This window comes from Strongylocentrotus purpuratus, unplaced genomic scaffold (genome assembly GCF_000002235.5).
Source record: "Strongylocentrotus purpuratus isolate Spur 01 unplaced genomic scaffold, Spur_5.0 spur5_scaffold_21, whole genome shotgun sequence".
In the NCBI taxonomy this organism is placed as follows: domain Eukaryota; kingdom Metazoa; phylum Echinodermata; class Echinoidea; order Camarodonta; family Strongylocentrotidae; genus Strongylocentrotus; species Strongylocentrotus purpuratus.
Window position 1 is genome coordinate 28,207,668 of NW_022145607.1, and position 17,254 is coordinate 28,224,921.

General features: G+C 38.1%; 1 protein-coding gene across 4 annotated transcripts in view; it reads left to right on the forward strand.

Annotated features, from left to right (window-relative positions):
- The first annotated feature begins 973 nt into the window (after window positions 1–973).
- The window catches only part of LOC592824 (ralBP1-associated Eps domain-containing protein 1), a 64,238-nt gene continuing 47,957 nt past the window's right edge, over window positions 974–17,254 (forward strand). For all 4 annotated transcript variants that reach the window (XM_030994113.1, XM_030994112.1, XM_030994114.1 and 1 more), the window contains exons 1-4: window positions 974–1,300; window positions 6,265–6,394; window positions 10,925–10,996; window positions 14,061–14,133. In XM_030994113.1, the coding sequence (XP_030849973.1) occupies window positions 1,148–1,300; window positions 6,265–6,394; window positions 10,925–10,996; window positions 14,061–14,133 (428 nt within the window). In that variant the 5' untranslated portion in view covers window positions 974–1,147. The remainder of the gene's footprint in view (window positions 1,301–6,264; window positions 6,395–10,924; window positions 10,997–14,060; window positions 14,134–17,254) is intronic.

Genomic DNA, 17,254 nt, shown 5'->3' on the forward strand with positions numbered 1-17,254 from the left:
TACTTTTTTCACACTTCACTTTTCTCGGTATTTACTTGTACATTTTAAAGGATATTATGCGAGGGAGCGTAGCTCCCGAGTGAGAAGATTTTTGCATTTTTATTTGTCTAAACACTGCACTCTTGGGCCCTCCAGAGCCTAAAAGTGAGTTGCAGTATTTAGTCAGTATTTGCTATACATTTTTGTTGGCCCTTTTCAACTTGATGGGGGACGATCCGCCAGGGGGATCGCCCCTCGGCCCCCCCCCCCCCATTCATGGGTCGGAATGACCGCATGCGTGTTGCCAAAATATCCGGTAAAGGGGTGCTTTTCGTGCGACAAAGTCCGGCCCGAGAATTGTAAAAAAAAGGGTTGTATTTGACTTTTCACCCGGAGATTTCTTTAAAAAGGGGGTGTTTTTCCTTTTTTTCTCTCATCTCTTTGGACTCCTGAGAAGTTATTCAGAATTTAGGGGGGTACATTGAGCATTTTTCCTGATTTAGGGGGGTCTCCAAGGCAGGAAAAGCCCGCGAAAGGGGGGTTCGGAAATGTTGGCAGTCCTCAGATAGGGGGTGCTTTCAAAAATAGGGAACGAGCATATGCGTACCCTAAATAACACTGAGTGTGTGGGGGGGGGGGGGCGGGGATCGCCCTCCCTGGGTTTTAGGCATTCACGGTCAGTTGAGCATCCAGGTCAGGGGCCCGGCGCCGCCCTGAGGGGCATGCATGCAGATCGAGCCCCCTGAAGCTCAGGGGTTTTAGGCGTTTGATTATAGTCAAATGAGCATCCAGGGGTATTATGGATTGTTATCGACACCTCTACTTTATTTTTTAAAAATCATTAGTGTCTTAGTCGAAGTCCTTAGATCTGAGTAAGACAAAAAAGTGAGACTGAGTAAAATGGGGCACGAAACATGATGCGAGTATTTTTTCGTAGTACACGTAGTATGAACATGGAGGATGAATGGGGTCTATGACTCATCCGGGAACTCTCCTGACGTCACTAACAATATGGCTGCCATCAGCGATGCGAAAGGAGCGAAAAGGAGGGTGTGATTACCCATCTATTCCCAGCATTTAGTTACATTTTCACTAAGTTTGACAGATTTTGAGCTCGTCTATTGATTGCAAATTCTTTTTATCCTAATCTCGACACCTATTATCAGTCATGGAGGGTTCATTCTTGAGTCCAGCAGAGCAGCAGTATTACCCCGAGCTCTTCAGCAGATCAGACAAGGAAAGCTCCGGCCGAGTTCCGGCCCAGCGTGCGATGAGTTTATTCAAGTTGAGTCCGCAGCTCTCCGGCGACGTAATTCAGAAGGTGTGTATAGATCTAATTCTAATGGTTATTGATAATAATTATTACAATAATTAATGATAATCATATCTATTCCTTTATTAACTTTCTTGTTTTCAGTTTCTTGTTTTGCTGTGGTATTTTGATGTCACGAATGAGTAAACTGAGCTGAGTTAAAACTTTTTTTAGTTTTAAAAGTTTTATTTTTAAAAATCGACGGTTCTGTCACTCATGGCACTGCACTAGACTAGAGTCTAGGCCTACTGAATAATCAATAAAACAAAATAGAAAATGACATAAATAACTGACTAGACTAAGCGTCCAAAATATAGCAACAAAAATGTATATGATTATGAATGATGTAATCATGTACTAGGCCTAGATCTAGACTCTAGAGACAGAGTAAAGGAGGGGGTAATCGACCATCTCCAGTTTTCGGCCGATTGGTTGGATGCATGGTAAAATCACTCTAAAATACATCGCATAATAGCATATCACATATCCCACACATACTATACCATGCCAGAGTCACTGAAGAACCACATTTGCAACGGAAAATATATCCTAAAATATCACATTTTAGCGATGTAATCGGCGGTCCCGCTACCCGAATCTGAAAAATCAAGTATCTTACGCGTGTCTGTAAGAAATATGGGTTCCATAAAATGAGCCTTATTTCAAGTATTTTTCAGATTAAGAGCCAGATTTTGTGCGAGTCGCAAGCTCAAAAGTGTCTCGTCGCATGGAATAAATCAATGCAGATGGACACCGCAACGCACACACGATATCTCTGTCTAATTCAGATTCCAATTTCCGATCAATGCAGTGCTAGTTTTCGACCTGGCGAGAACCGGGGAGCTCCGGCGTGGGATACCTGCTCCGCCCGCTAGTGCTATAGATCAGCGCGTGCGCGCGCTTCCTATTGACTCTGTACGTGCGGTTGAAAACTGGCTCGCTATGTCGATAACTGCCTCCAAAACAGTGAAAATTGAAATGAAAATTGTCATGGCAATTCGTGATTTTTTTCTGGAATTCTTTTTTTGTTTAAATAATAATAATATTTGCTTAATGATTTAAACAAGTAATGATAATAAATAGGAAGTAAAGAGTCCCAAAAATAGGATTTTGTCTTAAATGATAAAAAAAAAACCCCTCCTTTACTCTAGGTCTAGATCTAGTCTAGACTTAAAGTAAGGAGTGAAAAAAACAACTTGTAGTTTTGTTGTACAGTAGCATTTCATTCATGCAGTGGGGGCGCTGGTTTGAGAATAATGATCGTCTTCATAAACGAGGATCATCTTCAGCGCTCAAAATACACGGGGGCGGTGGGCGATTCGCTCCCGTGAGCTCCATAATCGCCCCGTCAGGTTGCTCACGGGGGCGATTGCAAAATTAAAAATCGCCCCCGTGGAATTATAACTTTAACACAATATTGAGTATTAATTTTCAAACCTTAAACTAATGAAATGGAACTTAGATGGCGCTTTCTCTACCATCTCTACGAGTATTCCCGATATAAACAACGGAAGCTCACGGTGCGGCCGTCAGCACAGTGGCTATACTGCGCTGGTAGTATCGGTGTGCACGCTGACGCCCAATATCTGCTGGAGCTGGAGATCGACAATCGCGCAAGGACTGAAACATGGAGAAGTTTTTCGTTGTGAAAGTTTGAATCCTCTGAAATCTGGTTATTCTTAAAACCAGCAAATAATGTAACCCGACCAGTAAATCAATATTGAGAAGAAGAAGAAGGCATAAGATGTTGCAGGGGCGGATCTAGGCGGTTTAGGGAGATTAACCCCCCCCCCCTCCCCCTTAGGCTGCCAAGGAAAAAATGTGATGTGCACAGAAAAATGCTATCATGTGTCCGGACCTACACAGTATTAGTAGATGTCAGTAGATGCCAGGAAAACATCACTAACGGGGGTTCAAAATAGCAACAACAAAAATCGCTACGCGGCTCGTGGACGATGCTCCACATCGTATTTTGGGTACCCCCCCCCCTAGCAAAAAGCTTGATCCGCCCCTGTGTTTTGGAAAAGACTAAAAGTAAAGAAAGAATGTAAATAAGGTTGCTCCGAATAATGAGGAGGAAATTATGTGCAGAACGGGAAGAAATGGAGAAAATGTCCTCACGGGGATAAAAGTCAATAACAGCTATGTAACAAGTAAATTTCTAAGAGGAAAAATACTGACTTAGATAAATGATAATGATAAAATACCAAGGAGTTTCACGGGTACCAATTCAATGGAAATTTGTATTAAAATAAGAGCCCCCGTCAGCACTAAAAGCGCCCCCGTGAGAAGGCTTATGGGGGCTCTTTTTTTTTGGAAGAGCCCTCGTGGGCAAAAAATTAATTTGAGCCCTGATCATCTTTGTATAGATTGGTTAGTGGAGCCAGATATAGTTTGGCAGAAGCCAGAACAACCATCAATATCACCATCAGCCTTTACACACACAGCTAAAATTCATCACATCTAGAGCTGATTAGTTTAATGCTGCTTAACTCAACAGTTTTAAACAGCTTTAAAGAAAATTTTCCCTGTGTGAACATCGTTTATACGATGTTCGTATAGATTCGAAGTTCGTATCTAGAGAACTTGACATTTTGTGTGTGAACGGTTATACGTGTTTAGACTGGATGGAGCGGGCACTTTGTTTGATAGGACATGACCTTCAATGCGCAATGGCACTACTGTGCATTTTAAGAGCAGTAATAAATCACGAAACGACTAACGATCGCACTAAAATTTCTGTGTGTGCAACTGAATGATGTCGTATGGAAAGCCGACTAGTTTAAAGCGCTTTAATCTAATCAGCTTTAGAGAATTTTACTTGTGTGTGAAAAGGCTGCATGATCACTTATCAGAGACTATAGCTTTTAGCTTACACTGTAGTTAACTGCTTGATGATTTTGATATTGATGTACATACAACTGTACAGTACTGTGTGTGTGTGTAATTGACTAATTGGGTCTTTACAGATCTATTTGAATCAATCAGATATGATTAATTACATCTTGTGTCAACCAAAATGACTCGATTATGAACTGGGGTTCCTGAGCCAGTTTGAAGGTGAAGACAGAGAGCTGACCTAGTAAATGACCATTTCGCACCTTCCTGATGCCTGAAGGATGTAATAGCCTAATTACATCCATGCTAACAAAACAAATGTGAACGTAATCACACACATTCCTCCAAGCAGACTCCTAGCAAGTCTAAGCTTTTGGTCTACAGTGTAGGTCCTAGTTCACTGCATGATGATTTTGATGATGATGTATTTTTGTGTGCAATTGGGTCTTTACAGATGTGTATCAATCAGATATGAATTATTTACATCTTGGGTCAACCAAAATGATTCGATTATGAACTGGGGTTCTACCTGAGCCAGTTTGAAGGTGAAGACAGAGAGCTGACCTAGTAAATGTACCGCTAGACCAACTTCCACCTTCCTGAACCTGATGCCTGATGGATGTAATTGCTTAATTACAGCCTTTTAAACAAAAACAAAAATGTGAATGTTATCACACACATTCCCGCACAAGACGACCCTTGCAAACTACATTCAGAGTTCTCTGGAGCAGTCTTGTTTTTTGTTAGATTTGCCACTCTCCACCCAGGTGAAGTTAATACTACCTGGTAGGAAGGAATTCCTTGAATTAGGGCTGCAACGAGTAGTCGAATGCTCGAGTACCCGCACTGTTGACAACTACTCGAGTACGACTTCTCGTACTCAAATATTCGGCCGCAAAAAAAAAAAAAAAATTCTGGTCACCTGGCACTGTCCAGGCCGACGCTTACCCGTGCCAGGGAGAGCGGCGCCCGCTGGCATGGTACCGTCGGTAAAAATGTTTCCCAACTGAAGCACTGTCATACTCACCACTCAGAAACTGGGACCAAATGTCCGCTCATCTGTTTGGACTGTGAGGAAAATGGATTATTCTGCCATCTTTGGTTTTTAAAACAGCATTGTTTACCTGGGATACTGCTCCAGTGGTAAGGTGGTGGCAAAAAATAAAAAAATAAAAATCAACCCCCCCCCCCAAAAAAAAAAATCAAAAATCAAAAATCAAAAAAATTATTTAAAAAAATGGCGTCCGAATATTCAAGTATTCGCTTGTAAGCCTGGGAGTGTACTCGGGCACCTCATTACACTGTTGTGCACAGCCTTTATACCTTGAATGTCTATCACATGTGGTAGCCATATTAAACATTAACACAAAATTTGCTTTACTACATACATGTATTAAACATGAAAGATAATTAATTTTCATAATACCACCCTAATTGTTATTTAGATACTTGTTAGCATCTTTCTTTCAATTGCTTTAAAAAAAAATTAATCTGAATGAACAAAGACATGGATTGGTTTTCTTGGTGCACTGTGTATGTATTGCAGAATATAGTGTATAATGTACCATGTTTTATTAAAGTTGGTACTTTTGATTGAGTTCAAAGGCAGGGGTATGAACAAACGATTAAGCACTATGCAGTAAATTCATTGTATCTGAAAATGTTGTATCTTTTGAATGTTGTTATTATCACTCCAACTCAAATTGCATCAATCTCTATTAAATAGCATTCTATTTGTATGATAGTGTTTAATGTAAGTGGCAAGTCCAGACTATTTTGTCCGACACATTTCAGACTGCATACAGTGTACATGTTAATGTATAAGATTTCAGTATCTGATGAGTGATGACTGTATCAATCTGTTAGCTCTACTGAAGCTTGAATTAGACAAATCATCAAATAAAACAATATATTTATGTTATTTTATATTAACACAGTTTAATAATGCTCAGTAACATAACTATTTGTACATGTACTTTGGACTTTCTCATAAAACAAGGCATCTATAAAACACTTCAAAATATTCCCACATCATTGGAGCCAGACTAACAAATTAAATCTATTATTCATTTCATTCAGAGGCTTCTCTTAAACCTGTCAATAAAATCTGTTTGATTCCATCCATTTCTGTGCAGATTAACGAGCTTTGTGGAGCCGGGCGGTTGGGTTACTATGGCAGGAGTCAGTTTTATTGTGCACTCAAGATGATCGCGATGGTACAGAATGGTCTTCCACTCCCCAGTTCTGTGGATTTTGTAATGCAAGGTAAGAGATCAAATTGAAGTACATATTTCAAATGCATATATGATGTTATTATTTCTACGTAATAAGATTTTTTTTAGTTACAGTAATTGCTTTAACCTGTTTATGAAGTGGAAAAGTACCTGCGCAAGTCAAAGATATGTTTCTGAGTACCTGCCTGCGCAAGTCAAAGATATGTTTCTGAATGATGAATTTCTGGAAAAATGTTTTATTTTGCACAATAAAGTAAGATGTGGACGGCCAGTCAAAGAAAAAAATACATGTACAGTAGACACAAGGTTAATGGAAGTTAACTCTTCTCTTTCTCTATTTGTTATGAGTAAAGCTGAAAAAAGAAAAAAGAATTTTTAAACTTAAAGGAAACCTATATGTTACCTTGACATCGTACAAAAAAATGATTGTGAATATAAATTATCAGCAAGAAACATCCTACACTGCATCAATGTTAAAAAAAATAAAAGAGAAAATAAAAATATGAAATTGAGGATATAACAAAATTATAATTAGCACAGTGACATTGATTGCCCAGTATACCCTACTTTATACATACTGATGATCAATCTACATGTACAGTATGTACAAAGCCTTCTCAATTTTACATGTAGTATGATAATTTAATTGAATTGCACATTGTACTAAATAATTAGATTATAAGTTGTACGCACTTCATGCAAATTAATTTATATAATAATAGGTGTGCTAATTCAATAGTAGAATATGTGGGATATTGATTTTTTTCTGTGTTTTTATTGGTTTTTGTTCATGTACATGTATGAACCTAATCATACTGTACATACACAATTATGTTAAATATCTATAAAATTTGTTATTTTTAAGTCAGGCATGTGATATTGCCAAATAGGAGTTGGGCCTGTTGGCGACAGAACATTCACTGCTACTGCTCACCGACTTTGGGACTCCCTTCCCCACTCAATGTGAATCTCATCTACTCTAAAATCATTCCAAAGAAACTCAAAAGCCCAGTACATGTATGTCAAATTAAAATCTTTCACTTAATACCCATAATTTTTTTCTTATTCATACACATTGTTATCTGAATGTTATGTAATTTTCTTCAAATGTTTGTTATTTTGTTGGGTGTCTTGAGCATTCCTTGGGGCACTTCTCAAAATATATTAATGAATATTATAAGATGATGATGGGGATCCTAATCAAATGATTGGTTGAGAGTGTACATGTACACGTGACCAGGCATTTATTTTGCCTAACGCGTAATTATCCAATGGTAATGACCGGTCATTAGTCAAATCATGTTATAAAAAATAATTTTATAAAACATAATTTTATAAAACAAATAAAAAATAATCTTATAAAACAAATAAAACTACTTATAAAACAAATAATACACATCATTTTATTCGAGCATTAGTAAAATTACCCACACTCTGTACCTTCAAAACAGTCCAAACACCCTCGGCTATCGCTTCGGGCATGTTAGACTGTTCCAAAGGTACTTTGTGTGGGTAATTCTTACTAATGCCCTCACTGCTGTGTATTATTTGTATACTATACCTGTACATGCAAGCTCCAAAGAGAATACCCTCCTGCATGGGTCATTCATGAATTCACAAACTGCCAATTTAAGATTCGCATAGATTTACAGTGTAAGATTTAGTAATAGATCTACAGTGTAGGAGTGTCGTGGCAGAGTGGTTAAAGGCACTCGAATAGAGATGCGAAGGTCGAGGGTTCTAATCCCGACACAGCAATAATATCCTTCGGCAAGATATTAACCTGCACTTGCTACTCCCCACCCAGGTGTAAAATGGGTACCAGTAGGATGCGACCGTCATTGTTGGTTAGGGCTGCGACGAATCGTTGAATGCTCGAGTACCCGCACTGTTGACAACTACTCAAGTACGATTTCTCGTACTCGAATATTCGGCCGCAAAAAAAAAAAAAAAAAAATTCCCGGTCACCTGGCACTGTCCATGTCGACGCTTACCTGCGCCAGGGAGAGCATTGTTTACTGTTATTGTTATTATTAAATCGGCGCCTTCAACTGCAACTCGAAGTAAAATTGCATGCGTTTTTCGGCGACGGACCTGGGATATTGCTCCAGTGGTATGGTATGGCAAAAAATCAAAAAAATCAAAAAAATTCAAAAAATTCAAAAACTTCAAAAACTTCAAAAAAATTATAAAAAACATGGCGTCCGAATATTCGCTTGTAAGCCTGGGAGTGTACTCGGGTACCTCATTACACGGTTGTGCACAGCCTTATTGTTGGTCAATTAGTTTTTGAGTTTCCAGTTACGGCTGGCTGAAATGCTCCCCAGGGAGTGGAGATTGTGCACACTGTGTGCAAGTATTGAATCCAATGACCGGGGTGATAGTATTTAAAACGCTTTAGAGTTAGAGACATTTGTATTATTAGCGCTATATAAAAGCGGAACATTAATATCATTTAAAACATTCATAAATTTCTTATTATTGGTACGATTAATTTCAAACTGTCACTGTTATAATTTTCTGATTTGTCTCATTTCAAGGGTTGGATTGTCCTTTAAAGCAAGTGCTGTTCATGTACACTGTACAAACACTACAATGCACACACTGATACAAAACAATTACAATAATGTTCCGTTATGTCCTAACGTCTTTTTCTTTGCAATAGAATTCAAAATTCAATGATAAATCTCAACAAAATTAATACGTATCATTGAAGGTCAATGATTTGTGAGTGCACACCATTACGCATAATTAGTGGAAGGGGTTGGGCATTGGGCAAGGGCTCTGTGGTATATTAAGGCCAAGGTTATGCATTTCCTCCCCTCACACAACTCCCTGCCTATTTTCAGCTGCAGAGATTACACACCGCTCTAACTCTAAGAAATGGATTAAAGGATGGTCCCTAACGATCTTGTCAAAAGCCAGGCTTGAATACATACATGTACATGTAATTTTGGGACAGACATGTACATGTACTGTAGTACACTGCAAATAACAGAGTGTCTGTGCTGTGTTTATGTGTTATGCTCAATTGAATGGACGTTGTACTGTCATGTGACGTCCATGTAAATCATGTAGAGCCTTCAGAAAGAAAAGTGATTTACATTTGATTTAAAAAACATTGAGACTTATCATTTTAATAAACAGTAGACTTCTGATGCATTTCAAGTACCATACCTGTAGGTGTACATGTAGAGAAACGTAAATCTGAACAAATCTATTTCTCACATTCTTACAAAATTTCAAAACTTGGTAAGGGTAGGAATAATTCAATTGAAAGGCCATGGCCCGATTTGAGGCCCAAACACCTCTGTGTTTACGTGTGGACTACGTATGACTACATGTACATGTACATGTACGTATGGGACTCCAATATGCTTGAGTCTCTTTTCAGGTTCAATGGTTGAAATCGACCGGTATCCCTATATTGATTGATGCATTCATGTACACATTTATAAGGAATATGTAAACATACTACAGATTTGTTTAAGATTACACGTTGTGATACTACATGTTACAGCTGTCACTGCTATTCCGCAGCCTCCGATACACTGTGTGATATCTCGCTTTAATAAGGATGTGTTTAGATTCTCGATACCTGTGTGGTGAAGTTACTTTTGATTTCCATGTATAATGTACATGAGTTAGGTAAACATTCTACATATTTGTTTATTTAAAGATGACACGTTTACTACTTGTTACAGCTGTCACAGCATTTCTTCAGCCTCGGATATACTGTGATCTGTTTAGATTATATATTTCATAGGTACATGTACTTGTGCAGTGAAGTTACTTTTGATTTAGAATGCATTAATAGATCCATCGATCATTTGCAGAGCCGACATTATAATTTTCTGTGACTTAGGTTGTACACTCTTCATGCCAAGCTCATCATAAGGTCTGTTCTCATCAGCTTGAGATTGCCAAATAGCCCGCTATTTCTGATTTGGGTAATAATCCAGAAGTTAGAAATCGCGTCTTCATGATCACCTCCAGACTTGACCTCAAAACTTGAAACTCGATCTCGAGAAATGAGCTTGAGATATTTTGCTCAGCGTTCGTGCAAACAACCTGTAGTGCGAGTTTTCGGGCTAATGAAAACACACCGGACCAATAGCGGGATATATCTTGCAAACTAGTCCCAGATATCTTGGGATGATTAACTCGACCAGATATCCCGCTAATTGCAACCTCGGGCCGGGCTGATGAAGACGCAACTTAACTGGGTAATTTGCGATCGGGATAGTTCAAATAGCGGGATATTTGGCAATCTCGAGCTGATGAGAACAGGCCTATCGGGAAGATGTACAATGTGCACCCCTAGGCAGCTGAAGTGTCAAAACCTAATTATTGGAAGCAAAATTACGCCCTATACTGGATGCTAATTTGACAGTGAGCCCGGAGCGTGTATATTGTATGATGTATATGGGAAGTTGGAGACGGATTGGCTTCAGACGCGCAACGATATCCTGTCTTGCGAGTTGAATCTCAGCTTAGGTAATCAGGCATATACAGCTGTACTCATGTTTCTTTTCTTTATTTATCCATCTTCATTTTCCAGCTAGAATAGAAGTTCCTCTGCCAGAGTTTGGTGATGAAGTTACCCCTCCTCCAAGAAAAAAAAGTGAAACAGGTGAGTACTAGAAGTTTGACAAATTGTTGAATTCAAGATATACACCAACTTTTTGTGGAATTAAATGCATTTGAACCATACTGATTGGACAATGTCATCAATTATCCCCTATCCCTCTCTCTCCTTTTGATTCACTGTCATTATAGCAAGCATAGGATGACTTTAAAGGGAAATCCCACCTTACATGTAAATAGCAAACTACAAATTGGCTTAAAGATAAACTTGAGTTCTGGTAAAAAAAAAGAAAATGAATTCTCACAGAATCAAACAAAACTTACACTGAATTATCAAGAGTACAAATAAATGTCATGTGCCCAACAATTTTGGAAGAAAATGTATACTGTCTGAGTAATGAGCATAGAAAGATGAGGAAATCAAGGTATGGTAGCCCCCAACACATTTGGGTAGTCCCATATACATCTTTCTGTGTACAGTGCTTGTTACTTTACCAAGACTGGGCCAAATTTATTATGTTTTTGATGACCCCAGAACCTTACAGTGCACACCAATACTTAAATGCTACACTGTACATGATCAACTTTTTTCTGATCCACTCTACATGAACACCTCTTCTTTCACAATGCAATCGCATTTATACCAGAACTCAACTTTATCTTTAATCAGTAATGTCACTGTAGTGCCTTACAACTTTCTCATTTGTTTCAACACATTTATGCCAATTTTTCAAAATGTATTTAAATACTCAGGAGGCTGTTTTCTTTTTAGAGGACCTACAAGTATAATAATATGCCTATCCATGATATATTTTTAGAAGTGCCCCAAGGAAGAAGAGGCTTAAAAAAAGACAGGAAAGTTAAAGTCAACCTCACCTTGAAAGGTCCCCCTAGAAATAAACGGTTGTTCTGAGAGAATTATTGTATCCTTGACCTTCCCCACTAGAGTGTATGGAGGGAGGTACAGGTGTATATTAAAAGCAAGATATTCTTAAGACCTGTTTTCATCAGCTTGAGTTTGCCAAATAACATTTTCAGACTCAGTCTCAGGATATTATCCCGAAGTTTCGAAATTGCATTTTCACCAGAGTGACCAGACCAATATGCTCATCACAAACTAGCTCAGACGGGCACAAATTAGCCCGCTTTTTCCCCAAAAGCGGGATAATTTGGACACAAAACTAAGATCTCTCAGGATATTTTCTGGACCAAATATCCCGCTAATTGCAACTGCGGGCTGATGAAGCCACAAATTAACTGGTTAATTTGCGATCGGGATAGTTAAACTTGCAGGTTATTTGGCAAACTCGAGCTGATGAGGACAGGCCTTTTAGTGTAATGTTTTTCAGCTTGACATGGGCATCTCCATTTTTTCTTGATAATTTGTGAAGGTTTCGCATGAAAATGAAATGGACTTTTCAACTGCTATATAAGTTTTTTATAAATATATGGGTTGTAAGATTTCCCCTATGATACAATGTATGTCTTAAAACCAAAATACTCTTTTTTTCCTTCTCAGCTATGATTTTTCATCATTTAAAAATAAATCCTCTCCTGAAATAGAACAACATGAATGAAATAAAAACAAAATCAATCCTGTCATAAAACAAAATGAATTTCCTCTCATGAAAATTTTAAGTTTCAGATGTTTCACAGAATCATTTATTATTTAAAACTCGTTTTATTTTCCGAAGCAGACTTCTAATTTTGTATCCTCTCTTACATACATAAGAACTTCAACAAAAGCATTCGACAGTAAACATTGAGTGGGGATTGAACCACAGATTATTGTAAGCTTTGGTGGGTGGGGTGTACTACATGTATACAAGTACCTTCTATGGCAGAAGGCAGGGGAAGTGGGGGGTGTGGAGAGGAGTGGGATAGAAGGGAAGGGATGGGAGATATTGACTGCTTATTTTACATTGTAGATCTCCTACAGATGTATTGAATCTCACCTTTTTTAAAATAACTTCTCTGCAATGTCAGGACTGTCCCCTTGACATCTATAGAACCCCAGGCATTAATGATGCTACAATTACGAGGAGGTCTTGAGTACACTCCGATACCACTCTGGTCATTATGAGTTTGAACTTGGTTATTGAAAGGCAAATCGAATTTATATTGAGTATAGTCCAAAACATTAATGTTTTTGCATCACATTAGTATCCACTTTAAGGTTATAGTGAAGTATCCACATTAATTGTCTATGATTATAAAGTGTAAGTTGTGCTTTAACTGAAACATACTGATATATACAATGTATGTACATGTACATGTAGCTGTACAGTGTATATTGTGCAGGATATTCAACACAGTGTACACTGTATGACAGTGACTTGCCTGAGTGTGCAAGAGGCCTCCATGAAACCTGTATTTTTTAAATTTTCTAATGCACCAAAGGCACCAATGACACATTTCTTTTCCCTTTTCCTAAGAGTCCACCTCTAGCATATTTTTAGCAATACCAATTATTTATAGTAAAAATTTCTGTCAGGTTTCGGAAATATCTTTTTGTGAAGCATTTCAATTCTTTACTTGCCAAATTTTAAAAATATTTTCTTTATTGTGACATAGCATCTGTCCATACATGTAGGTACATGGACATGTTCGTACGGTATGTTCATACTTGATGCAATGAACACCTACCTATATTTTCCGCTCATACATGTAGCCAGGAGGGCGTTTTAACAACATGCTTATTAAAGATGGGTAGCAGATATTTGTGTACTGGAGTGAATCCTGAAACGGTCTTCAGTGTAAAGTGGATAAACTACATGTAGTTAACTACCGGTACATTCATTTTTATACAGTCAGCACCTAAATTATTCATACCCGAACACCAAGTTTTGTAATTTTTTAAGTATGTGAAAAATAGATTTGTCCCTATAAATGTTTCTTGAGAATGTGACATATCAAAGCTTTTACATGTACATCTAAAAGTATTCAACAAAGGCCCTAATTAAACCAGTCCACCTTTCTCTCTCAAGTATGTATAATTTAGTTGTTGACTGTACATGTATGCTTACAAGTACAAACTAAAGTGACCCCAATAAAATGCAATCTGATTTTGTGGATGACTCAAAGAGTATTTTTATTTGTCTATCTATCAGATCCTAACAGTCAGATGGAGTTTGTCAATCCAGCCTTCAACATTGCAGATACAGAGTTCACTCTCGTGGACAGGTACGTCTAACCCCGTGTCCACACCCACCAAATTCATCGTATAACTATCCTGAAACGCTATAGTTATACCGCTTCGGGATAGTTATATCATGAAATTGTGTGTGTAGACGCTTACTAACAATACGTCATATAACGAAATGTATATAATGAAACGTCGTATAACGAAACGCGGGTTTGGGCATCGTTTCGAACTAGAACTCAACAAAGAATCATGTGTAATCACGGAATGTGTTGTGTGTGGACGTAACTAGTATAACTGGTCAAACTAGAACGGTATACCGTATTTGCCGGCGTAAAGGCCGCACCGCCGTATAGGCCGCACCCCCAACTTTGACATTTCGTAGAGGAAAAAAAAAAAAAAAAAAAAAAAGAGAGAGAAAAAAAAAAACGGACCAAACAAAATGATCGTAATTTTCTTGTAGAACACTCTTTTTTTTTTACAAACTATACCAAATTCATCAATATTCTTATAAATCAACAAGAAGTTAACCTCAAAAATGATCATAATTTAGCAGATCTTCATCGACTTTTAAGCTAGTACTGTATCGTACGCAGATTTGGTATCCTACAATACCCCTTCCTCGATGTGCGGTGTAATCCGAAATAGCATTTTTCGACCTGCGCAGTTGCGTTGCGCGGCAGCTAGCTCCGTAAGTAACAGCCTGTCCCTTTGTTTACTTTTTGGCGATGCAATGGTACGGACTTAGATCTAGATCTATCGGCAGATTTTATTAGAAAAATAAGTTTTTTCGTCTTCATGTCAACTATGCAACATAAAATTGTCGGTAAGTTGTGTGGAGTTATTCTAGAATTGTCCTGTACCGTTGTCTAGTCATGCTACCGTTCCTATAGTCCCATACGTGCAAATGGACGTGATGTTTTGACCGCTGAATTTTGTTGTTGTTGCGTATACGCCGCACCCCGACTTTTTGATTTTTTCTCACCCGAAAATACTGCGGCCTTTACGCCGGAAAATACGGTAACTGGGCGGGGCTAAACATGACCGCGTGCGAAAGGAGACCAGGGGGGCGTTTCATGAAACAATTAGTCAGTCGTTTTCACCGACTAATATCATTTTCACCAACAATAGTCAGCACTGACTAAATTTGACCAATCAGAGGCCTGGAAAATAGTCGGTGAAAATGATATTAGTCGGTGAAAACCACAGACTAATTGTTTCATGAAACGCAACAATGAGTCGGTAGTTTTCACCGACTAATATCATGTTCACCGACAATTTAGTCGCGCTGACTAAATTTGACCAATCACAGGCCTGGAAAATAGGAGGTGACAAAAGAATTGTCGGTGAACATGATATTAGTCGTGAAAACCACTCACTAATTGTTTCATGAAACGCCCCCCTGACCTCTCATTTCCGCTTTTGTTTAATGACCGCAGTAGCAAACTGCGAACTTATGCGACGTTTCACTGTAGAGTTTCAGGATTACTTCATGGTTTGTGCTGATGCCCTGGAATTCGATTCTTTATTCGACGTTTCTTGTGTGTGGCCACCCTGGAATTTATATGATTATTCTTAATACGACGTTTCTTTATAGAGTTTCGGGATACAATTTTTTGTGTGTGGACACGCTGTAAGATATGACGTGGCAAAAGCGCAGAGTTAAACAAAAAAAACCCATTCTGCATCTTATAAAATCTTATAAACACAGAGCTCAGTGAATACGTGTATTGCCAAATAAAAAAATTAAGTGTTTCTTGTCCCCGCACACCTCCTTTTTGGCCGCCACCTCCTTTTTTTAATATACTATTTTACTATTCAGAAAGAAAAAGCCCCCCCCCCCCCCCCTTAAAAAAAAAAAAAAAAAAAAGCCTGTGATTTACATTTCGTTTAAATAGCTTTTAAAGGGATACATTTGTTTTGTCACAGTATACTCACACACAGCACAATATCTGTGAATAAATAGGCTTGACCAGCTATAATCTGCATGGCAGCCATCTTGGAAAAAATTGCAAAAAATTGCAAAATAGTAATGTGCTGCCTCCTCCTTTTTTTCAAAGTCCTGACAAGAAACACATTATTTTTGTGATTTGGTCTACATGTAAGTCCTTTGTTGCGTGCAGTTGCCATGCATTTACAGGTTTAAAAAAAAAACAGCTTTAATGCGGCAGTTTACCATGCCATATCTGAACAAACATTTTATTAGCCTTCGTCATCCTTCATAGTCATACTCAACACAGTTAACTGCACCCCTCCCCTATTCCCAATGAAAAGTGACACAAGAAAATGGAATAGAGGTAACATAAGATTACCTTAGTGTGCTCTACATTTTGTTTATTTGGAGACACTGATCGGTTTACATGTATATAGTGGGGCCTATTTTGGGGTACTATTTATTCCAAGTATTGCAATCATTTAAAGGCCAACATCAGTAATAATGGATTTTGCCCTTAATAACATTCATGACATTCATTTGATTTGATTTGATTTAATGTATTGGTTTATTTAATAGTAAAGATATGCATTACATCTTAATGTGCATGTAGCCACTCTTTAAAGCTGTGCATATCAAAAAGACGAATAGCATCATTGGGTTGCAAAGCTAAACTTACGTGGAAATAAAAAAAAAAATCTTTGTGGCTGTCTGTGAATATTTGATTCTTCCCTTTAATATTGACTCCCAATGAATCATGGATCATTTGCTTGGGCTATTTTTGAAACTTCCTTACTCTGGCAACCCACTTTCAGCTTAGATATACATGTACTGTACGTAGGGCATATCTCATAGGGCAGGGCTTGAAAGTAGCAGAAAAAATGCCAGCGACCACCCTAACTCCTGCAGGGCAACCTACATGTACATGTACATGTAGTACCGTAAATCTCTGTTTATAAGGCGCACCCCTATTTTGGGGAGGACAAAAATAAAATTAAAAAAAAAAAAAAATTGTTTTGTTGTTGTTTTGTTGCCGAAACCCACACGGGGAAGGACCTTCATTTAACATCGAGGTGCAGCTAAAGGCGCTGATTTGTGCTTGTAAACTTGTCACAAATAATAGTAACAATGTCGTTTTTAGAAGAATGTGTAGGATCATTAATATAAATTAAAAACGATAGAGTACCTAGGTCCTAGGATAGAACCTTGTGGTACACCATTTGTTATAT